Source organism: Trachurus japonicus, chromosome 20, assembly GCF_045865225.1.
Source record: "Trachurus japonicus isolate A0001 chromosome 20, Traja_1.0".
Classification (NCBI taxonomy): domain Eukaryota; kingdom Metazoa; phylum Chordata; class Actinopteri; order Carangiformes; family Carangidae; genus Trachurus; species Trachurus japonicus.
This window is the reverse complement of record NC_140926.1, coordinates 880,411-905,292: the sequence shown is the minus strand read 5'-3', so window position 1 is coordinate 905,292 and position 24,882 is coordinate 880,411. Positions and strand designations below refer to the sequence as shown.

At 44.3% G+C, this 24,882-nt stretch overlaps 1 protein-coding gene across 1 annotated transcript in view; it reads right to left on the bottom strand.

Annotated features, from left to right (window-relative positions):
* plppr5b (phospholipid phosphatase related 5b) overlaps positions 1 to 24,882 on the bottom strand; it is a 69,219-nt gene that overhangs the window by 14,430 nt on the left and 29,907 nt on the right. Inside the window, exon 3 of the mRNA XM_085762736.1 lies at positions 7,985 to 8,235. Within this exon, the coding sequence (XP_085618862.1) occupies positions 7,985 to 8,235 (251 nt within the window). The remainder of the gene's footprint in view (positions 1 to 7,984; positions 8,236 to 24,882) is intronic.

Sequence of the window (24,882 nt, the reverse complement as noted above, 5' to 3'; positions counted from 1 at the left end):
CTTCTGGCTGCATGTTTCAGTCGCCATCTGACGCTGTCTGTGGAAAAAAAAAAGTTTACTTAAAGCAAGTCCAGAGAAAAAGAAAATACTGGGTCCGTCCGATCCTGAGAGGAATTCCACCTTCTGGTAAAGGAGCTGCAGAACGATCCGGACCGTTGTCAGATTTACTGTAGGATGACCGTCTGTCCAGTTCCATCAACTCACAGCACAACTGGAGCCACACATTAAAAAAAAGAGGACCGATTTCCGCGATCCAATTGATCCTGACCAGCAGCCGGCAATATGTCTAGACACACACACACACACACTCACACACACAGACCAACCCTGGTAAATGCCCTGAGGGGTCAGAAAGACTTTTCACAGATGCGAAAAACACAGAAAATCAAACCTGTTCCAAATGTTTTCATGTCAGTGTAAAAACGCAATTGACTCAGTGTGCAGAGGCCTTTAGTCTGTCTTTACTCTACAAGGTTCAGTGGCCCCAATTCAGATTGTTTCCTCCTAAAGTGGCTCAGATCTGTAACATGAATGTGTCAACGGGACAAATACACATGGAATCGGATGTTAGATCAGATTCAGACTTCGTTACATGTGGAAATGAATCAGATATAAACCAGATATCTGTCAGTACGTCTTCAGTCTGAACAGACAGATCGGGTCTTTACTGACAACGCCTGTCGTAAGTCATCAATTGACCTCTGGCTAAGCCCCGCCCCCTCCACTCACTCGGACAAACAGTGAACATGCGGTGACAGTTGCTATGGCAACAGCTGTCACAGTAGAGACATTTCACAGGAGGCAACTGATGGTTTTTGGAGACAGAAAGATTAAATATCATCTGGAAGTCACCAAAACTTCACTTAGCTTCACTGCTATGGCTGTCGGTAGCCACAGGCTAACTTCTGTTAGCCTGTCTATGGAGTTTTACATTATACGTTAGCATTAAGCTAGCGGTCTTTATGCTTAGTTGTGATGCTGGCTAACATCTAAACATCTCTGACAATATGTTGCCTCAAATACGTTGTTGACTTAACTTAGAGCAGATGTAGACACGGGCGTGGTAGTGGGGGGAAAAGTGGACCTGACTACCCAGGGCCCGAGTAGAGAGAGGGGCCCATGAAAATCCTGATTTTTTTTTTTTTTTTTTTTGTGATGTTTTTATTTCGAATGAATTGGGCCCTCCAATTAATTGGTGTCATAATTTATTTCAAATATATTGATAACATCAAATGAGAGAATGAACTTAATGTCACAGTTCTCCCAACATATTAGACATTCTGGGGCCCCCCTCTTGGAGATGCGAAATGGTTTAGTCCGCCCAACAGCGACCGGCAACAAGTGTAAGGTCAGGCAGTGCGCCCAGATCAGAGACCTGTGTGCAGGGCATCACGCTGCCCAAAAAACATAAATCGGGCTATCAGAAAAAGAAAGAGAGGAAACAAAAAGAAAGACGGCAGAACGAGGGGAGGCAGCTGCTGACTGCTTTCTTTCCCAAAGGTGAACCAAGTTAGCTTGTCATGCAAAGTCCAATTAAAGTTAACATAGTCCACTCCAGACAGCTGCTGCTTATATTTGTATGCTCACGTGAAGTCTTTAGCTTAGCTAGCTGCCAACCAGGCTGCTTGCGGCTGTCAGTATAAAGACAATTACAGGCCAGCTAACGTTAGTTGTCAATATTAACCAGTTTCAGAAACAGAGAGTGGCGCAGCCGCAGCAGCTGGAGCAGCAGAAGCAGCAGTGGTCAGTCCTGGCAGCTCTTCTGAAGATGAGATTAGAGATGAGCAAAGACAAGGTGAGATCGTTGTTCAAGTATTCAAAGGCGAGCTCCCCCCTCCGACCCCCCCTTACGTTGGTATATTGGTTCGCGAGGTGGAGAGAGAGAAAGAGAGAGAGTGGTGCTGACTGGTAGAATTGCTGTCTAAATATGAGTTGTTTACCTGAAGTTTAAAGTAAGTTAGCCTTTTGGTTCAGTGTGTGTGCTATAGCATTTTGTCTACTAACACAGCAGAGCTGAAAGTGAAACTCCGTGCTGAGATTTAATGAATGATCCATCTAGCAATATTGCTGCTGCATATATCAACATGTAAATAACATACCAATATCACTGTAGGCTCAAGTGCACACTAGTAATATATTAATTGAGCAATAACGCAATTTATTATTTTTGTCTGGTAAAAAGCCTTAGCATTGCGGTGCAGTGCTGTGCTTAAAAGCTATTGTCAATGTTCAATAAATTCATGATGTTACCAAAGCCAATGAATAATCATGTTAAATAACTGTGATCTCACTATCAATCAAAAATGATTGTGATTCTGATTTTTGCCACAGATAGATAGATAGAGAGAGAAAGAGATAGGTCTGGGTGGTGAGAACATAGAAAAACAATTAGCTATTCTTCTCAATCTGGCTGAAAAATGGCTTAAAACATTTTTGCCTCTGCAACTTATTGAGCATGATGAATACTGTGTGTGATAGCAAATAATTAGGAGCACGAGTGTCATGGATCAAAATGTTAGTACACAAACCAGATGTAGCCTAATGTTTTAGGTATTTGAGCACAAGTAGGCCAAATGCATCAATTCAGAACCACTCATCAATATAATCTGATCTGATTGTAGTTGATTGTAGTAGATTGTATAAATACAACCCCCCCCCCCACCCCCCTTTTTTTTTTTTTTTCTCTCACGCGCCTCGCGGGCATGGATAGGGGCCCACTGACATTGAGAGTGTACAGGGCCCAGAATTTGGTGCTACACCCCTGGATGTAGACATCCTTGTTAAGTTTATCCAGGTTTAGTTGGTGTTGTGGTCTACTGCATAACTTTATCCAGAGCAGACACTTCTCTGGGTTGAGATGTGGCTTGGGAAAAGGTAAAAAAATCCCCCCCGTGGCCTCTCAGGATACCTAGTGTCAGAGCTGCATGTACCCCATGAACACCGTTTGACCATTTTAAACTTAAAATGTCAAGAAAAAACATATAAAAACCAATGAAAACTGACTAACTGCAATGCATTTCAATGGACGTGGAAGCAGAGAATGTCCCAGTGTATGGGCTAGCTATGCGCACTGTGATTGGCTCATCGTGTTTGGGGGCGTGGCTTAGCCATAGGTCAATTATAATATTAATTCTCTGAATGAACCTCTGTGGCCTGTGATTGACAGGTGGTTACCTGGACGACCGTGTCCAGCTGTGACCAGCTGTGGTCACTGTCACAGCAGCTACATCCATGTGGTGCCTGTGCGTCTTGTTTTTCTTCCCCTCACTAGTTCTTGTTTTCATATAACATTCATTTATGCAGATTGATAGAAGAGGGAGTGTGAAAGAGAGAAACACCAGATTTCATGTTTTCCTACCAGAAAAAACTGAAACGAGCCGATTAGAAATCAGGGTATCCGCGGGGTCTTGAATAGTATTAAAAGGTGATAAATCAATTTTGGGAAAATTAAGACCCTTAAAAAGTATTAAAAAGACTTTTCACGACTTTTTAAGTCTTAAATTTTGAAGGTATTTTTTTCTGATTTAGCTGTCCAAGAGTTTGAGTCCTAAAAAACATTGTAAAAGTGTGTGAATTTATTCATTTTATTAAAAAACAAAGATGAACCGGTACATAAAAAAGAAAAGAAGATTGTTGTTTTTGTTTTTTGAGAGTGGAGCAATGCTTTTTTGGGTTTTTTTATAAACTTTGCCTTTGATTTATTATCCCAGCCTATTTTGAATTCTGTTGTATCATAGTGGTCTAGAGTCTTTATCACAAACTGAAACTGTTAAGTTAAAAGTGTCACTGTTGTGATGTAAATGGTTACAGCTTGAAGTGGCGGTGAGGTGTTGAAAAATATTGAAACGGTCTTGAAAAAGTCTTAAAAAGGTTTTAGAATTAACTTCAAGATTCCTGTATAAACCCTGGAAATAAAGAGCGCAGCCGCTCCACTAACTTTATTTTGAAAGGACAGACACTTAATACTTATTACTTGTAAACAGCGACGTGTTGGATAAACTCTGACTCAACTTCCTTTATAATTATGATTACAGTTTTTCTCAGTTGCTAAAACACTAAACCCTGTTGTCTGAACCAAATTCTCAGTTGCCTGAACCCACTGATTGAATCAGTCTCTTTTGGCAAAACCATCAGCACTTTTCACCTGTTTAGACACAACTTACCAACACATTTTCATTGTGATGCACCTGTGTTGCATAATGCTGAGCACAGGTGGCAAAAGTCAAACACAAGTAAAGCACAAGTTTCACCGGTTGAACAAAACAACTCAAAATTGATCACACTTGTGTCCAATGATGTGAGGGCACATATACTGTAGCTAGTTCAGGATGAAGTCCTGTGGCCTGATCCAGTACAGAGAAATGATGCTGTAGCTGAGTTATGCACTTCTCATTTCTATATTCTTGTACTTTATTTTTACGTAGGCTTACTGCATACAAGTACTAAATGCACAAGATTTCTGTTTGTCTTTGTACTGTACAAGTACTACGTGTAAAATGCACAGGATTTCTGTTTTTTGTACTTTTTTTTTTTTTTTTACACAGTACAGTACTATGTACAAGTGCTACTACGTAAATGCACAGGTTTTTTGTTTTGCAAGAGGAGAAGATGAGAGACGACAGGGTGAAGGAAGAGAGGATGAGGGAGGGAGGGATGAACTGGGCAGAAAAAAGAAGGAAGGAAAAGGGGATGAAATGGATGTGGAGAGGGAGGGAGGAGGGTGAAAGAAAGGGAAGGAGAGAAGTGCTACAGTGTAAATGCACAGGTTTTTTGTTTTGCAACATGCATTTAGCCTACAGTGAACAATAAACATTTATTTCTACAGCTTCATGTCCTGAGCGTTGTTTTCTATTTTTCTATGTAGTGTTTAGTGACTGGCTCAGTAGTGGTTTTAATTTTGACCTGACAACAAAGTTCAGTTTTGGGCACCAGATTGAACTGTTTTGAGGTGAAAGTTTGGTTTTGCAAGAAGAGTCTGAGGTTTTGTGAATGTAGCTTGAAAATTGGGGTTTGTGTTCACAGTTTAGAGAAAATGAGAGAAGCTTTCGAGAAATGTGTCTTAGCAATCGAGAAAAACTGTATTATGGGATCATAACGTGACCTAATAAATGTCCCGTCTTTAAAAAGAATCGGGTACAGGCGACCAATCAGAGCTGGGCATCGAGGCCTGCAGAGTAAAGACAGCCTAGAGACAGTTTCAGGTCTGTGTGTGTGTGTGTGTGTGTGTGTGTGTGTGTGTGTGTGTGTGTGTGTGTGTGTGTGTGTGTGTGTCACATATGGCGCTGACGGCCGAGGGCGACGACTGTTCTCTGATGAAATATGGACGAGACACTAACGAGTCGATCCGCGTCGCTGCAGCAGAGAAAGAAAGAGAAAGTCCTCGATGCTCGTTAAGCTCTGAGCCGGGGACAGTTAGTCTCCACGGTAACGAGCCCGTAGCCACGGTGACAGATGTGTTGTTTTTTAAAGCATCCGAAGGTGACGACGCTTCATTTAACTCCGAGGTCGTTACGTCTGTAAACACAGAGTTTGAGTCACAGAGGAGAGGAAGAGGAACGACGCAGCACTTAAAGGGATAGTTCAACATTTAGTCAGACTGGCCCATTGCCATAATCCGGAGGCTCATGGGATTTCTTTATATTCTTAAAAATGGGTAACGCAGTATGTATTGAGTATTGTGCATTTAAAATAGCACTTTATATGTACTACGCAATCGGGCAACTTGCAATATAATTACGCACCTAACACTTTAAAGGACAATTCCAGGCGAATTCAACTCAGGGCTGTATTTTCATATAAATTTAGGTCTAAAAGAATGAATCTGAAGATTTTCAGTTTTATCGCTCCTGTTTTGTGGTAGTTGCGTCTGTCCCCGCATCGCCACGGCAGCAATGAATGGGAGTGGATGTAAGTTCTGCTGTTTAGGCTGTTTCCATCCCTCAAAGCCACAGACAGCGTCAGATGGAGACTCAAACATGCAGCCAGAAGTTTATTTACTTCAACAAGGCGACATGTTTGTAAAACTAGATCTAATTCAAAGTCTCACAGAGTCTCGCGCGAGACCCAGTTGCCGTGCGCGGTGTGTTCACATGCAGTGGGAAAAGCTACCGTTTGTGTCATAAACACAGGAATATCAACTCTTTACTTGCTTCAAGTAAAAAAAACTTCTCGGCGCATGTTTGAGTCTCCACCTGACGCTGTCTGTGGAAAAAAATGTAGACTTGAAGCAAGTAAAGAGTTGATATTCCTGTGTTTATGACACAAGCGGTAGCTCCTACTGCACCTGAACACACCAGCACTGCAACTTCGGGCTCGCGCGAGACTCCGGGAGACTTTGAATTAGATCTAGTTTTACAAACATGTCGGCTTGTTGAAGTAAATAAACTTCTGGCTGCATGTTTGAGTCTCCATCTGACGCTGTCTGTGGCTTTGAGGGCTGGAAACAGCCTAAACAGCAGAACTTACATCCACTCCCATTCATTGCTGCCGTGGCGACGCGGGGACAGACACAACTACCGCAAAACAGGAGACATTAAACTGAAAATCTTCAGATTCCTTCTTTTAGACCTAAAATGATATGAAAATACACCCCCGAGTTGAATTCGCCTGGAATTGTCCTTTAACACTATAGCACTCTGCACTTTAATCAGCCTTTTGATATATAATTTTAGCATTTTAAATACCAGCGAAATACGTATGGTCCCCTGACCCTTGGTCTGCATGTTTCTTGATCCACTGTACGGTTTCATTGTTTTTTGTTCTTTTTCTGTCCTATTATGTTTTCAAGGACACGTTTTTTTCTCTCTCTCTCTCTGTAATTAGCCATTAAGACTAATTGCTTCACTTGTTGTCATCAATTGTTCTACTGTTGTCACTGTCACTGTCAACATCAACCTGCCGAAGGGACTAAAGATGGAAATTAGCCGTTGGCTATAATCTTGCATATTTACATGTATATGTCCATTAATGTGTATTGTCCCTATTTTAAATAAATAAACTTGAAACTTTCTCCTTTTTTCTCCTCTAAAACAACTCTGTGTGGTAACGTTGTGTTATTATCTCATAGCGTGGTGAATGTGCAGCTCACAACTTGTCCACCAGAGCGTTGTGGAGTTGTTGGATTGTGTATTTGATGAGTTTGATGAGGGAAACCAACAAAGAAATCCCATAATGAGCCTCCGTAGCGTAGCTCTGAGCAGCTCACGGCTCTGCTCCGCCGTTCTAAAAACAGCTTGCACCGACAATTAAAGGTAGCGAACCTACTGCTATGACTATAGGGATTATGGCAATGGGCCAATTTGCCAAAATGTTGAACTATCCCTTTGATGTGACTCGCTGATCAGAACCGCTACCTATCTGATTGGCTGTGGGCCCTCCTCCTCCTATATATAATAAATAAATAAACTACGAGTGATATAAAGTTGTAATTGTGCTCTGTGTTTTATTTTAGTGACTCATAGATCTCGGCTCAGAGATTTTGGATGCGTCTTAATCTGAGAAAAAAGCAAAAAGAGGGAAAGAAGTGAGGTAACCCATTAATTTACAGGTCGCTAATTACGTGATGATTTCAAGAAATAGCCAAGAAATAACAATTAATCACGTCATAATGTCTAGAAATAACAGTCAATTTCATAGTAATGTCTATAAATATCGCCAAGAAATAACGATTGAGTGCGTAGAAACAGCCCAGATACTGAATATTGGTCAACTACGACGACTTGGTGGAGAATAATTCTGGCCTTTCCCAAAAAAATTCTAAGCATGAAACACATTTATGAAAAACATGATATTCTATGAAACTGACCGTTATTTCTTTGCGATTTCTAAACATTATCACGTGATTAACGACCTGTAAATGAAAGAGTTACTGAAAGAGATTAACAGACGTCAATCATCAGGTCAGGTAACGATGCAACCAGTGAGTTTGAATATGGAGTAAATGATGTCGTTAGGGGTCAGAGGTCAGAGGTCAGAGGTGACTCACGGCCAGGTAGAGCGCGGCGTAGACGCTGAGCGCCGCCTCCTTGGAGGGGAAGGTCTTGCGCGCCCTGAGGATGTCGTCGTGGTTACCGGTGCAGGCCTCCTGGTGGCTGATGTAGCGCAGCGCGTGCTGGCAGCCCAGCGCCGTGTAGTTGGGCTTACACACCGTCAGGAAGTACGGCGCCAAGTTCCCCGTCACCACCTGGCCCGCGTTCACAAAGATGTCCACCGTGAACAGGCCGAAGGTGTACACGCCTGGAGGAGGGAAGAAACAGAAACAGTTAGAGCTACAGAGACAGAGGGGGCGGGGCTACAGAGGAGAAGGGGCGGGGCTACAGAGACTATTATGCTTAAAATATCACTACACTGCAAAAACTCAACATCTTTCCAAGAATATTTGTCTTATTTCTTGTCAAAATGTCTCATTTCTAGTCAAAACTAATCTCTTTCCACTTAAAATAAGACTCATAACCTAAAAATGAACTTGTTTTTAGATCATTTTCACTTGTTTCAAACTAATTTTCACTTGAAATAAGTAGAAAAATCGTTTGTGCTTGTAATAAGAAAGAAAAACTTGCTCCACTATCAGATTTTTCTACTTATTTCAAGTGAAAATCTGCTTGAAAGAAGTAAAAAGTGTCTAAAAACAAGCTGCTTTTTAATGTGATGAGTCTTATTTTAAGTAGAATGAGATTTGTTTTGACTAGAAATAAGACAAATATTCTTGGTAAGATTTTGAGTTTTTGCAGTGTAATCCTCCTGCTCCACCTGCACTGCAAAACCTCAAAATCTTTCCAAGAATATTTGTCTCATTTCTAGTCAAAACTAATCTCTTTCCACTTAAAATAAGACTCATCACCTAAATATTAACTTGTTTTCAGATCATTTTCACTTGTTTCAAACTAATTTTTACTTGAAATAAGTAGAAAAATCTGCCAGTGAAAGTAAGTTTTTTGTGTTTGTAATAAGAAAGAAAAACTTGCTCCACTATCAGATTTTTCTACTTATTTCAAGTGAAAATCTGCTTGAAAGAAGTAAAAAGTGTCTAAAAACAAGCTGCTTTTAATGTGATGAGTCTTATTTTGAGTAGAATCTGATTTGTTTTGTCTAGAAATGACATTTTGAATAGAAATGAGACAAATATTCTTGGTAAGATTTTGAGTTTTTGCAGTGTGTGTGTTTCACTTCCTGCAGCGATGAAGACGATGAAGTGATGAAGACGTCGTGATGTTTGAGCTCAAACAGAACAGACAGGAAACAGACCATTAAACGTTTGATATTTAAAGGGAGTCAGAGCTACAGAGAGAGAAGAGGAGCTTTGGCCTCTATGATGCTCACAATATCACTACACTGCAAAAACTTAAAATCTTACCAAGAATATTTGTCTTATTTCTAGTCAAAACAAATCTCATTCTACCTAAAATAAGACTCATCACATTAAAAAGCAGCTTGTTTTTAGACACTTTTTACTTTTTTCAAGCAGATTTTCACTTGAAATAAGTAGAAAAATCTGATAGTGGAGCAAGTTTTTCTTTCTTATTACAAGCACAAACAACTTGCTTTCACTGGCAGATTTTTCTACTTATTTCAAGTGAAAATTAGTTTGAAACAAATGAAAATGATTTAAAAACAAGTTAATTTTTAGGCGATGAGTCTTATTTTAAGTGGAAAGAGATTAGTTTTGACTATATGAGACAAATATTCTTGGAAAGATTTTGTTTTTTGCAGTGTAGGCTACACATGTTTTGTAACATCCACCAGTTCCTCACCACACAACACCGACTGTGTATAAACCATAGACTCTATAAACTCTGTTAATATGAGAGAGCAGCGTTAACGTGTGTGTTTTCATCACTGTTCATGCTTCCTGGTTAGACCTGACTAGTGGAGTGTGGAGCTCATTCCCAGGCTGCATCGGAGCAGGAAGTGGAAGAAGGAGATGTTGAAGAGATGGAGGAACATTTTGGATGTGATGGTCGTGTGTGTTTATTGGAACCAGATTATACAGATGAGGAGCCGTCGACTGCTCTGCATCGCTATGGAAACAGCCCCGAGCTCCACACTCCACTAGTGAGGTCTTCTCTGTTTAACTGCAGTGTATGGGGGGACCTAGAGCTGTAGAGCGTTACTTAGAAAATGACTGGAATTCTCCTTTAACTCACCCCACCTCTTCCTCACCCCTCTTCCTCCTCCTCTTCCTCCTCCTCCTCCTCCTCCTCCTCCTCCTCCTTTTCTTCCTCCTCTTCCTCTTCCTCACCCCTCCTCCTCCTCATCCCTCCTCCTCCTCCTTTTCCTCTTCCTCACCCCTCCTCTCCTCTCTCCTCCTCTTCCTCCTCCTCCTCCTCTTCCTCCTCTCCTCTCTCCTCCTCTTCCTCCTCCTTTTCCTCTCTCCTCTTCCTCCTCCTCCTACTCTACCTCCTCATCCTCCTCCTCCTCCTTTTCCTCTCTCCTCCTCCTCTTCCTCCTCTCTCCTCCTCCTCTTCCTCACCCCTCCTCTCCTCTCTCCTCCTCTTCCTCCTCCTCCTCCTCTTCCTCCTCCTCCTCTTCCTCTCTCCTCCTCCTCTTCCCTCTCTACCTCTTCCTCCTCCTCTTCCTCCTTCCTCCTCCTCCTCCTCCTCTTCCCTCCTCTTCCTCACCCCTCCTCCTCCCTCTTCCTCCTCCTCCTCTTCCTCCTCCTCCTCCTCCTCCCTCCTCCTTCTCTCCCTCTTCCTCCTCCTCCTCCCTCCTCCTCTCCCTCCTCTTTCTCCTCCTCCTCCTCTCTCCTCCTTTTCCTCCTCCTCCTCTTCCTCCTCCTTCCTCCTCCTCCTTTTCCTCCTCTTCCCCCTCCTCCTCCTCTTCCTCCTCCTCCTCACCCCTCCTCCTCTTCCTCCTCCTCCTCCTCTTTACCCCTCCTCCTCCCTCTTCCTCCTCCTCTCTCCTCCTCTTCCCCCTCCTCCTCCTCTTCCTCCTCCTCCTCCTCTTCACCCCTCCTCTTCTTTCTCCTCCTCCTCCTCACTCCTCTTCCTCTTCCTCCTCCTCCCCCTCCTCTTCCTCCCTCCTCCTTCTCCTCCTCCTCTTCCTCCTCTTCCTCTTCCTCCCTCCTCCTCCTCCTCCTCTTCCCTCCTCCTCCTCCCCCTTCTCTCCCTGCTCTTCCTCCTCTCCCTCTTCCTCACTCCTCCTCTTCTTCCCTCATCCTTCCTCACCCCTCCTCCTCCTCCTTTTCCTCCCCCTCCTCTTCTTCCTCACCCCTCCTCTTCCTCTTCCTCCTCCTCCTCCTCTTCCTCCTCTTTCTCCTCCTCCCTCCTCCTCTTCCTCCACCTCTTCCTCCTCCTCTTCCTCACCCCTCCTCCTCCTCCTCTTCCTCCTCCTCTTCCTCACCCCTCCTCCTTCACCCCTCCTCCTCCTCCTCTTCCTCCTCCTCTTCCCTCCTTCTCCTCCTCCTCTCCCTCCTCCTCCTCCTCTTCCTCTTCTTCCTCATCCTCCTCTTCCTCTTCTTCCTCATCCCTCCTCCTTCTCCTCCTCTTCCTCCTCCTCCTCCTCTTCTCTCCTCCTCCTCTCCCTCCTCCTCCTCCTCCTCTTCCTCCTCTTCCTCATGCCTCCTCCTCCTCCTCCTCCTCTTCCTCACCCCTCCTCCTCTCCCTCCTCTTCCTCCTTCTCCTCCTCTTCCTTCCTTCCTCCTCCTCCTTCTCCTCCTCCTCTTCCTCCTCCTCTTCCTCCTCTCTCCTCTTCCTCCTCCTCCTCCTCCTCTTCCCTCCTCTTCCTCCTCACCCCCCGTCCTCCTCCTCCTCTCTCCTCCTCCCCCTCCTCCTCCTCTTCCTCCTCCTCCTCTTCCTCCTCCCCCTCCTCCTCTTCTTCCTCCTCTTCCCTCCTCCTCCTCCTCCTCCTTCTCCTCTTCCTCCTCCTCTTCCTCACCCCCCCTCCTCTTCCTCCTCCTCTTCCCCCTCCTCCTCTTCCTCCTTCTCCTCTTCCTCCTCCTCTTCCTCACCCCCCCTCCTCTTCCTCCTCCTCTTCCTCCTCTTCCTCCTCCTTCCTCCTAACCCTCCTTCCTCTTTCTCCTCCTCTTCCTCCTCCTCCTCCTCTTCCTCCTCCTCACCCCCCCTCCTCTTCCTCCTCCTCTTCCCCCTCCTCCTCTTCCTCCTTCTCCTCTTCCTCCTCCTCTTCCTCACCCCCCCCTCCTCTTCCTCCTCCTCTTCCTCCTCTTCCTCCTCCTTCCTCCTAACCCTCCTTCCTCTTTCTCCTCCTCTTCCTCCTCCTCCTCCTCTTCCTCCTCCTCACCCCTCCTCCTCCTCCTCTTCCTCCTCCTCCTTCCTCACATCGTCCTGTGACTCAGTCTCTCAGCAGCTCATCACTGTCCCACTTTCAGCCACATGAGCGTGGGCGCTTCGTGTTTTACGGACGACTTAGTTACACTCGCTAGCTCACACCCCCCCCCCCCCACACACACACACACACACACACACACACACCCTCCCCCCTCCCCCTCCTCCCCCTCCTCCCCCCTCCCCTCGGAGAGACAGAGGCGACCAAAAATTGCTTATTAGAGCAGAAATCTAATTCAGTTTTCCTGCTTCAAACAAAGACATGATCTCTGCAGAGCTCAGTCAGCCATGTGTGAGTCTGTGTGTGTGTGTTTCTGTGTGTGTGTGAGTGTGTGTGTGTGTGTGTGTGTGTGTTTCTGTGTGTGTGTGTGTGTGTGTGTGATGCACCTCTCCCTTTGATCCCCTGCCAGTGTCTCCACGACGCTGCAGTGAGATGCACGACAACAGTGACTCTCTAAAGTTATCACTGTTCCCCAGAATTCCCCCGTGCACGCACAAACACACACACACACACACAATGACACACACACACACACATGACACGTGTCAGGTGGAGCCAGGACACTGAGCTCAGTGTGACTGAGCAGAGATGGACAGAGACCCCAGTAGGAGTAAAGTAGCCTACAAATAGCCTACTACTGGTCAAAATTTACTCTGTTACTAGTAAAAGTAGCTCAGTCCACATGTTACTCCAGTAAGAGTAAAAAAGTACTTGCTTTTAAAGGTACTTAAGTATCCAAAAGTACATGGTTTTAAATGTACTTTAAGTCAAAGTCAGAGTCAGAGTAAATGTCTTATTCTCCACATCAATGAATGACTCTAATAGTTTGTAAATGAATGTAAGGAGCTTTTAACTCTTGTTAGTGAGAATGAACTCTTTGAAAGCAGCTGCACTGATGTGCTGCTTTTAGGGGTTAGGGTTTCCTTCACAGACAAACACAGCTTGTGTCCAATAGGATTTTAGACAAAGACCTGAAAGTAACCAGTACTTTTCAGTAGTGGTGTAAACAATAATCGATTCGGCGATGCATCACAATGCGGGGCATGCACGATTCAGCATCGATGCGGCAACGTGCCATAGCCTAATCGATTATGTCAATGTTCATTTTCTGGCCTTGAGTGGACAATAAAGTTGTGAAGTTTCAATTACTTCCGGGGGCATTTCGGGCAAAGATACAGGAGAGTGATAATACACACATAGCAGCCAATAAAATTTGTTGTTCAATATCTGACTGCTTAAGTATTGCCTCATGACTGATGAAAAATTTGCCTTGTTGTGTGGAGTAGAATTTTGATGCATCGCAATGCATCGTAGAATTGAATTGAATCGAATCGTTACCTGGTGAATCGCAATCAAATCGAATTGTGAGGGCAGTGCCAATGCACACCCCTACTTTTCAGCCTTCCTAGAAATTAACTCCAGTATTGTCTTGGAAATGTATTCAAGTAAGAGTAATAAGTAGGCTACCAAAGAAATCTAATAGCCTACTCAAGTAAAGTAGGAAATCCGTACAGTAGGCTACTCAAGTAGGCTAAATTTACTCCGTTACTGTCCACCACTGCTGAGTAGAAACAGGAAGTGAACTTGTCAGAGCTGAGCTGATCAGTGATGTCACGTCTTCATTGATCTGTGATTGGTCGGTAGGCTATTGATGGGTCTGTATTGATCAGAGCGGCTGAATGAAGCCATGTGGATCGATGTGAGTCTCTTCAGCCTCCACGCTGCTGCTGCTTTAACAGACTCCACATCACTGTAGATCATGTGATAAGATCTTTTAAACTGATTTATTGGCTTTTACTTTAATGTTTTATGACTGTTGATGAATCCACAGACGACCAGGAGGCAGCGATGATGATGATGATGATGATGATGATGATTTAAGACATCGTTTACATTTTTCCACTCGTCACTATAACGAATGAAATTATAGCTTCAATTCCAGTAACGAGCACAAAGGATGAGAACATGCTAATTACCACTTGCGGCTATATTTTGATTTCTATTCCCTCACTGCAGCGTGCCAGAGAGTGTGTGTGTGTGTGTGTGTGTGTGTGTGTGTGTGTGTGTGTGTGTGTGTGTGTGTGTGTGTGTGTGTGTGTGTGCAGCTGCACCATTGTTACTACAGACATTTACAATAAGCTGCTGATGAGCTGCCAATGGGCATCGTTACAGCGCCGAGGCTCCAGGGCCGATGTGAATGGATCAGAGAACGGTTCATCAGCTACCAGAGCTAACATCAGCAGCAGCTAACAGAGCTAACAACAGCAGCTACCAGAGCTAACATCAGCAGCAGCTAACATCAGCAGCTAACATCAGCAGCTAACAACAGCAGCTACCAGAGCTAACATTAGCAGCTAACACTAGCAGCTACCAGAGCTAACATCAGCAGCTAACAGAGCTAACAACATCAGCTAACACCAACAGCTACCAGAGCAGCAGCTAACATCAACAGCTACCAGAGCTAACAACAGCAGCTACCAGCAGCAGCTAACATCAACATCAGCAGCTAACATTAGCAGCTAACATCAACAGCTACCGGTTCCAGGGTGCCATTCCGAAGGGCCGCCACTCCGAACGTTTACTTTAATTTGTCGGAATGCCGACCCTTAATTATTTATGGGAAAAGGGTGCCATTACGAACCTGAAAGAAAGGGTGCCATTCCGAACCTGAAAAAATCTTGAATGGTTTACGGCACGGAGTAAATAAGCCTAAATGCGGTGGTAGCGTAGTGGTCAGAGCATCTGCACTTGACATGGTGGATCAGGGTTCGACTCCCGGGGGAGATACATATTAACTGAGATTTTATTGGCCTCTACCTAACCTTTTTACTAAACTTAACCAACTCCTTTCTACATTGCCTAAACCTAACCAAAGCACAGAGCAAGGACATTTATTTTCAGCAGGAGTGCCGCGGCTGCATCAGACCATGGATGTAATGCATCAGACTCGCACCTGGGTGAAACTTTGGAGGCGGAGGCGGAGGGGGAGGGGCCGGTCGGGCGCTGTCCCCGCGGCGCGTCGTGTCAAGCCGGGCAGGAAGTCAAACCACGAGAGAATCCGGTCAATTTTCAAAATAAAACACATTCGGAACGGCGGCCCCTCGGGAAGTTCGAAATGACGGACCTTCGGGAATTTTCGGACTGGCAGACCGTCGGAATGGCGGTCCTTCGGAATGGCGGTCGCCCCCCACAGCTACCAGAGCAGCAGCCATAGAACAATAGGCTACCTGAAACTTAACTCTGTCAACCACAGACCTAAATCCCATTCAAAAAACGTTTAGACTTTTAGACGAGGGAACAGGAAGTGATAGAAGCGCTAATGGAGTTCAGAGTTTACTGGCAGACTATAGGAAAAACACACAATCAGTTGGCTAAACTGCAAATAAGAGCCAAAGCAATAAACTTTTAGTGAGCTGAAGCACAAATTAAAGATAAATCTAGAAACTATTTCACATTAGTAAGTTAAACTGTAGGCCTAACGTAGGCTAAAGCTACATTTAGAATAGCGGAACATATTGAGCTAAATTGTAAAGTTGACTAGCTTAGCAAACTGTAGGCTAACTTCTGACAGGTTGCCGCCGCCCGCCGAACCCCGTCATTACCCTAAAGTTAACCAAGGCTCAACTTCTCGTCTGGCGACGCTTTGGAAGCGTGGTGACGCCAGTTGAAGCTTTGGTCGCTCAGTGTCGCCGGGCTCTCATTGAAAATGAATTGACTTATGGCTTCTTGACGCTTTGAAAGCTTTTGGTGTGAACGCAGTTAGGCTATTCTTTTCTCCAAACAATGCCAGGCAGCGTCTCAATTTGCGGGACGTGTTAATGCGTGACTATCCCTCATTTAGCGGGACATCTGGCCACTAGCAGCTAACATCGGCAGCCAACATTAGCAGCTAACATTAGCAGCTAACATCGGCAGCCATTAGCAGCTAACATCGGCAGCCAACATTAGCAGCTATTGCTAACATCGGCAGCCAACATTAGCAGCCAACATTAGCAGCTATTGCTAACATCGGCAGCCAACATTAGCTGCTAACATCTAGCGTAGGCTAATTATGTTCCCTGTTTTTCCAAAAAAGGTTCCCATGTTCCCTGGTCACATACAAAGCGGGGAAAATAGGGATGATGAAGGTTAAATGCCTCTCCACATCGTTGGTCATCGTCAAAACCATCAGTTGATGGTGTTTGAGTGTTTGGCAGCAGGGTTAAACTCTCTGAACAATAATAATCTGGTCTGGTGTTTTCTGTTGTTGTGGATCAACAGAGTGAAGAAGAGTGGAATCAGCACAACAACAGACTTCAGACTTTCACTCTGAGAAGACGTTCAAAGAGCTGATGGTGCAGGGGGGGGGGGGGTGCGGGGTGCTGCATTCAGAGCCACAAACAGTCAAACTGCTGAACACTGCAGTCTGAGGAGGAGCTGCTCACTGACGGGCTGGGTGGGGGGGTTTATACAACATTAATGCTTGGGGGGGCAGAGCTGGTGGTGGTCCAGTGAAGCCCCCACCGTCCGCAGTCCTTTCAGGTTTCATAGTCGAATGTATCAACGTGTACAGTAGAGTTTCTACAGTTTCTACGTTTCCCCAAATCCTGGTGTTTTCTGTCATGGAGTCAACATGTCGTCAAGTAGCCAGGTAGCTACTAGCTAGTCCATGAGGTCAGATACATTCAGCTTCACGCTGACGTGTCTCACAGACGTTCATAGTAGGCTACTTAGTTAGGCTAGTTAATTAGTTGGTTGGTTGGTTGGTTGGTTGGCCACTCAGTCAGTTAGTTAGTTAGTTAGTTGGTTGGTTGGTTGGTTGGTTGGCCACTCAGTCAGTTAGTTAGTTGGTTAGTTGGTTGGTTGGTTGGCCACTCAGTCAGTTAGTTAGTTGGTTGGTTGGCCACTTAGTCAGTCAGTCAGTCAGTTAGTTAGTTAGTTGGTTGGCCACTCAGTCAGTTAGTTAGTTAGTTAGTTAGTTGGTTGGTTGGTTGGTTGGTTGGCCACTCAGTCAGTTAGTTAGTTAGTTGGTTGGTTAGTTGGTTGGTTGGTTGGTTGGCCACTCAGTCAGTTAGTTAGTTAGTTGGTTGGTTGGTTGGCCACTCAGTCAGTCAGTTAGTTAGTTAGTTAGTTAGTTAGTTGGTTGGCCACTCAGTCAGTTAGTTAGTTAGTTAGTTAGTTGGTTGGCCACTCAGTCAGTCAGTTAGTTAGTTAGTTAGTTAGTTAGTTGGTTGGTTGGTTGGTTGGCCACTCAGTCAGTTAGTTAGTTAGTTGGTTGGTTGGTTGGCCACTCAGTCAGTCAGTTAGTTAGTTAGTTAGTTGGTTGGTTGGTTGGTTGGCCACTCAGTCAGTTAGTTAGTTAGTTAGTTAGTTGGTTGGTTGGTTGGTTGGCCACTCAGTCAGTTAGTTAGTTGGTTAGTTGGTTGGTTGGTTGGCCACTCAGTCAGTTAGTTAGTTGGTTGGTTGGCCACTTAGTCAGTCAGTCAGTCAGTTAGTTAGTTAGTTAGTTAGTTGGTTGGCCACTCAGTCAGTTAGTTAGTTAGTTAGTTAGTTGGTTGGCCACTCAGTCAGTTAGTTAGTTAGTTAGTTAGTTGGTTGGCCACTCAGTCAGTCAGTTAGTTAGTTAGTTAGTTAGTTGGTTGGCCACTCAGTCAGTTAGTTAGTTAGTTAGTTGGTTGGCCACTCAGTCAGTTAGTTAGTTAGTTAGTTAGTTAGTTGGTTGGCCACTCAGTCAGTCAGTTAGTTAGTTAGTTAGTTAGTTGGTTGGTTGGTTGGTTGGCCACTCAGTCAGTTAGTTAGTTAGTTGGTTGGTTGGTTGGCCACTCAGTCAGTCAGTTAGTTAGTTAGTTAGTTGGTTGGTTGGTTGGTTGGCCACTCAGTCAGTTAGTTAGTTAGTTAGTTAGTTGGTTGGTTGGTTGGTTGGCCACTCAGTCAGTTAGTTAGTTGGTTAGTTGGTTGGTTGGTTGGCCACTCAGTCAGTTAGTTAGTTGGTTGGTTGGCCACTTAGTCAGTCAGTCAGTCAGTTAGTTAGTTAGTTAGTTGGTTGGCCACTCAGTCAGTTAGTTAGTTAGTTAGTTAGTTGGTTGGCCACTCAGTCAGTCAGTTAGTTAGTTAGTTAGTTAGTTGGTTGGTTGGTTGGTTGGCCACTCAGTCAGTTAGTTAGTTAGTTGGTTGGTTGGTTGGCCACTCAGTCAGTCAGTTAGTTAGTTAGTTAGTTAGTTAGTAAGCTGGTTAGTGAGTTGGTTAGTTAGGTAGTTGGTTAGTGAGTTAGTTAGTTAGTTAGTTAGTTAGTGAGTTGGTTAGTAAGTTAGTTGGCCACTTAGTCAGTCAGTTAGTTAGTAAGCTGGCTAATGAGTTGGTTAGTTAGTTGGTGAGTAAGTTAGTTAGTTGGTTGGTTGGTTGGTTGGCCACTCAGTCAGTTAGTTAGTTAGTTGGTTGGTTGGTTGGTTGGCCACTCAGTCTGTTAGTTAGTTAGTCAGTTAGTTAGTTAGTTAGTTAGTTAGTGAGTTGGTTAGTAGTTAGTTGGCCACTTACTCAGTCAGTTAGTTAGTCAGTTAGTTAGTAAGCTGGTTAATGAGTTGGTTAGTTAGTTGGTGAGTAGGCCTAAGTAGTTAGTTAGTTTGTTAATTAGTGAGCTGGTTAGTAAGTTAGTTGGCCACTACAGTCAGTTGGTTGGCTAGTTAGTTAGTTAGTTAGTTAGAAAGCTGGTTAGTGAGTTAGTTAGTTGGTTAGTAAGTTAGTTGGCCACTTAGTCAGTCAGTCAGTCAGTTAGTTAGTTAGTCGGGTGGTCGGTTAGTTGGTTGGTTGGTTGGTTGGTCGGTCGGTTAGTTAGTTGGTTAGTAAGCTGGTTAGTGAGTTGTTAGTTGGCCACTTAGTCAAACAGTCAGTCAGTTAGTTAGTCAGTCAGTCAGTCAGTTAGCTTGTTAGTTAGTGGGTTAGTTAGTTGTTACAGTGTTCACATGTTGCAACCAGTCTGTAACAAGTAGCCTAGTAGTCTATTCCATGAACATAGGCCTATGTGACATTTATCTTCACGTCTTTTCCACATTAAGTCTAAACGCCAGAGTTAACCTCTGTCACTATGGAGACAGAGGCTTTTGGTTTTTCAGACCTAAAGAAGAATAAAAAACACCAGAGGTGACAGTTGGTTTGGTTGGTTAGTGTTAACCACGTTCACACGCTGTCCCAGAGTTCATCTAGATGTGATGAACACTGATGTGATGGAGTTACTACAGAGTGAAGGTGTTGGAGCTTCTTTAACCCTGTGACCCCCAGGCCCTCGCTCACATTTAGATTAACTCACTGGTTTTACATAATGGCACTGACACACACACACACACACACAAACACACACATGCCCCAATCTAAAGTTCAACAAGCAGCACTGAAACACATGAAGGTAAAAACACAGAGACCCTGGGCTCTGTTCTAAATTTAATCTTCGTCAAACAGCTCGGCCTCTGAGTCATTATGTAAAGTAAAGAAAGAGGAGAGGAGAGGGGGGGTTGGGGGGTTGGGGGGGTCGAGCTGCTGCAGATGTAAAAAAAAAAAAAAAGTGGAAACAAACACGTGCATGAACGAACACACACACACACACACATACACACACACGGAGCGGATCACGTGTGAACACTTGACATGAGCACAGAGAGAAAACACAAAGAGGATCTGGGAGCAGCTGCAGTCGCACAACTCGGCTCTCAGCTGCAGCGCGGCATTGTGGGTAAAAGAGCTGCAGACCGACAAAAGGCTCAGAGCCCCGGTGACTGTTGGAATAATCATAATCATAATCATAATAATAACAACCTAATAATGGAACAAAGGTCATCAGCTGCTGTGTCACACTGCAAAAACTCAATATCTTACCAAGAATATTTGTCTTATTTCTAGTTAAAATGTCATTTCTAGTCAAAACAAATCTAATTATACTAAAAATAAGACTCATCACATTAAAAGCAGCTTGTTTTTAGACACTTTTTACTTTTTTCAAGCAGATTTTCACTTGAAATAAGTAGAAAAATCTGTTTTTCTTTCTTATTACAAGCACAAAAAAACCTGCTTGCAGATTTTACTACTTATTTCAATTAAAAATTTGTTTGAAACAAGTGAAAATGATCTAAAAACAAGTTAAAGAGATGAGTTTTGACTAAAATTGAGACATTTTGACAAGAAATAAGACAAATATTCTTATATATAAATATTCTATATAAAGATTTAGAGTTTTTGCAGTGCAGTCGTGTGTGTTGGAGCTGGAGGTGATGATGTCACACGACGAACAGCTGTTCACACATCTGTGAGGACGTGACGTGTCCTCGCTGAGTCCGTCCCTCGGCTCGTCTTCGTCCTCTGTCATGGACACACACACACACACACACACACAAACACACACACACGTACACACACACACACACACACACACACACACAAACACACTGCTGTCCAGATGTTTCTGTCCTCAGGGTCTGAACATCTGGACCGAGACGTGACTCAGGCTGCTCCCAGATCAGCGGTGTGACCTCATCACTCACTCAGTGATCTCATCAAAACAGACACAAATCCTCCGTCAGACTTCCTGTTCCCTTCTGACATCACTAGTTTAAAATCACTTTAAAGGGACAGTTCAACATTTAGTCAGATCCTCGCCTCTCACCATAATAACCCCTATAGTCATACACTGCAAAAACTCAACATCTTTCCAAGAATATTTGTCTTATTTCTTGTCAAAATGTCTCATTTCTAGTCAAAACTAACCTCTTTCCACTTAAAATAAGACTCATCACCTAAAAATGAACTTGTTTTTAGATCATTTTCACTTGTTTCAAACTAATTTTCACTTGAAATAAGTAGAAAAATCTGCCAGTGGAAGGAAGTTGTTTGTGCTTGTGATAAGAAAGAAAAACTTGCTCCACTATCAGATTTTTCTACTTATTTCAAGTGAAAATCTGCTTGAAAGAAGTAAAAAGTGTCTAGAAACAAGCTGCTTTTTAATGTGATGAGTCTTATTTTAAGTAGAATGAGATTTATTTTGACTAGAAATAAGACAAATATTAATTAAGCAATATTACCCGAGAGGGTGTGCTTTAACGTCATTTGAGCACGACGGTGATGCGGTCAGGACCGAGGCGCTTGCGCCGAGGTCCGCAAGCATCACCGAAGTGCTCAAATTACGTTTAAGCACACCCTCGAGGGTAATATTGCGATTATACAACAATTACCAACAAAATAAAGCGTATAATTAAATAAATATTCATGTTGACGGACATTTTGCTCTCAAAATTTAAAGTTTTTTGCGAGTGTGCTTCCCGTTTCCATGGAAATAAATGGGGTCTGTGTTATGTGGATGAGTCCCAAAAGAAAAGGTAGGTAAGGTTGTAACAGGGTTTATTCCCACATGGTAGCACAAGCAGAATATCACGTTCTTTTTAACTCCAGGATCAACAACTAACAGCCAGTAGTTACTTCCGCCTTTCTTCTTCTTCACTCACTAACTCACAGTGCCTCCTAGTGGCGGAACTTGGATGCAGGAATACTAAGTGAACACAACATCCCCCCTTTACTTAAGAACAGTTCTTCCTTCAGCTGTAATGTAATATAGAAAACATAAATCCTTTACTTGTCAATTCTCTCTCAAAGGTCTTTACACCTGAGACCAATTAATGAAATTAAGATTAATACACAGCATATGTTTCAACCTAGACTGCTTCTTTGTGTCAACAGAATCAACAACATTGTGTTTGTTCCTTTTAACTATTCTTCCTTTCTCACAACACAGTAAGAAGATCTAATAACATTCAGCTCAATCATTAATTTCTTTTAAGCAACTTATTTTGAACATTATCACAACACATCATTGTAACCACATTGTTCTTTTTTTTTTTCTTCCTTTTAAGTCTTATAGTCTTTGAGCCAAGCTGGTGGGTTATGTGCTCTAACAGGACGACTTCCGGTCTGTTGCACATTTCCAGGCTCAACTGTTCCTCCAACTTCAGTTTCTGGCTGAGCCGAGTTTTCAGGAAGCTCAGCGGGTACTGAAGTCAGATGAGAAGCATGCCATGTTTTTCCATCATCCAAGATGTAGGTGCTCGGACCCACTTGCTTTTTGATCATGATGGGGGCAGAGAATTTCTGATGTCCCTTTAACACATGTACAGGTTTGCGCACCCGCACCTTGTCTCCCTCTCTGAATGAAGGAGTGCGAACTCCACGTCTGGTATCAAAGTACTTCTTCATGTGCTTTTGTCGAAGGGACACTCTCTGACGCAGCACATCATCACGTGCTGTCATGGCAGGAGGAGAAAGCACGTCGAGCTTTGTTCTCATCTTGCGGCCATGCATCAGCTCGAACGGTGATGCACCCGTCATGGCGTGTGGTGTAGCACGATACACTTGTAGGAAATCAGCCGTAGCTCTTTTCCATGCTTTGTTTTGAAGCATTGTGGCCTGGATGCAGCTTTTGAAGACTCTGTTAAACCGCTCTATTGCACCGTTAGCAGCTGGGTGGTACACAGAGGAGCGGATATGAGTGATTCCTCTTTCTTTCAGGAATGATGAGAATTCAGCAGATGTAAATTGCGGTCCATTGTCAGTGACCAGGGACTCTGGATCACCACACCGGCTGAACACACTGCTGAGAAATCCAAGCACAGTTACCGTGGTGACAGATGGTGCAAAAGCTACTTCGGGCCATTTTGAGTAGTAATCGGTGAGTGTGATTGCAAACCTGCAGTCGTAAGTTGCATTTTCAAAAGGTCCAACTATATCCATGCCCAATTTCTTCCAGGGGCCTTCAGGCAGAGACACAGGTTGCAGCGGTGCCTCAAAAACCTTTGCAGACTTGTCAGAGCTTTGACACACTGAGCATGCAGATATTTGAGAACGTACCAGTGCATCCATTCCAGGGAACCAGTACAACTCTCGCAGGCGCTGTCTTGTTCTCACAATGCCCTGATGACCTTCGTGAGCCAGAGCAGTGAGTGTGTGGCGCAAAGAGGCGGGCACCACAAGGCGTGTCCCTCGAAACACCAAATTGTCCTTCACACACAGTTCATGCCTCATCTTGAAGTAAGGCTGCAGAATTGGCTCCACGGCTTTCACAGAAGCTGGCCACTGCTGGAGGATCTGTGCACGCAGAGAAGCAAGTTCAGAGCAGGAGGAGGAAGCATCCTCAAACTCACCAGCAGTCACAGAGACAGGACATGTTGACAGCAGAGCCACGAGTTCAGGATCAGAGTCTGTAAGGAGAGGAGAGGCAGCAGGCAGAGGTAAGCGTGAAAGGCAGTCGGCTGTGTGATTGAGTGAACCAGCCCGATAAACAACGTCATAAGTGAAACAGAGAAGGCGCGCAGACCATCTTGCAATGCGCATCCCTGCTCTATCAGTCCCTTTCGTTGAGAGGAGTGTTGTGAGGGCCTGATGGTCGGTGCGCAGTGTGAATTTCCGGCCCCACAAGTAAGTCCTCCATTTTTCCACTGCCCAGACACACGCGAGAGCCTCTTTCTCGACAGTTGAATATTTCCTCTCAGTCGGCGTCAGCGTCCTTGATGCAAACGCCACTGTTCGTTCTGTGTGATCTGGATGCAGCTGAGTGAATACAGCACCAAGACCATAATCTGATGCATCAGTTGAGATTATGGTTGGAAAGTCCGGGTCAAATAAAGCAAGGGCAGGGCTATTCACCAGTAGCTGTTTCACATGAAGAAAGCATTCTTGAGCTTCATCAGTCCATTCAAATGTGGCATCTTGACGCAGACAGGCACGGAGTGGTTCTACCACTGTGGCGTAGTTAGGTATGAATTTTCCATACCAAGACAGCATGCCTAAGAAGGAACGCAGGCTGCAGGCATTTTTGGGAGCAGGAGCCTGTGTAATGGCTTGTAGGTGTTCAGTGTCAGGCTGAATGCCTCTTGCTGTCACTAAATGTCCCAAGAACTTTAAGCTGGTTTGGCGAAAGTGGCATTTCTTTTCATTCAGGTGCAAGCCTGCATCTTTAAGGCGTTGCAGTACAGTTTCCAGAGCTGTGTCATGCTCCTGTGCCGTGCGTCCATAGCAGATTATGTCATCCAGGTAGTACTGTACATTAGGCACACCACTCAACACTGTCGCCATCAGTCTTTGAAATGCTGCTGGAGCTGAAGCCAGACCATAAGGAACTCTGCAATAACGAAACAGTCCCTCATGTGTGATGAAAGCAGTTAAATCCCGACTCTCAGGATGCAGCAGCACTTGGTGATACGCACACTCCAGGTCAATAGTTGAAAATACAGTCGCACCTGAAAGTGTCGAGAGCAATTCCTCCATGTGAGGGAGAGGGTAGCTGTCTACTATGATTGCTTTGTTCGGCTCTCGAAAGTCTCCACACATTCGAATACCTCCCGTTTTCTTTTGTGTGACTACTATCGGTGAGACCCACGGAGAGGCTTCAATGCGTTCTATCACACCAGCAGAAAGTAGTCGATTGAGCTCCTCTGACACAGCAGCTCGCACTGAGAAGGGAAGGCGCCGTAGCTTTTGACGCACAGGTACAGCTGTTTGTGTGACTTTTACCTTATGCATGAACCCTTTGGCGCATCCTACGGTTGCAGGAGAGGCTGGCTGTGAGGTGAGAGAGGCCACTGCAGCTGTAGG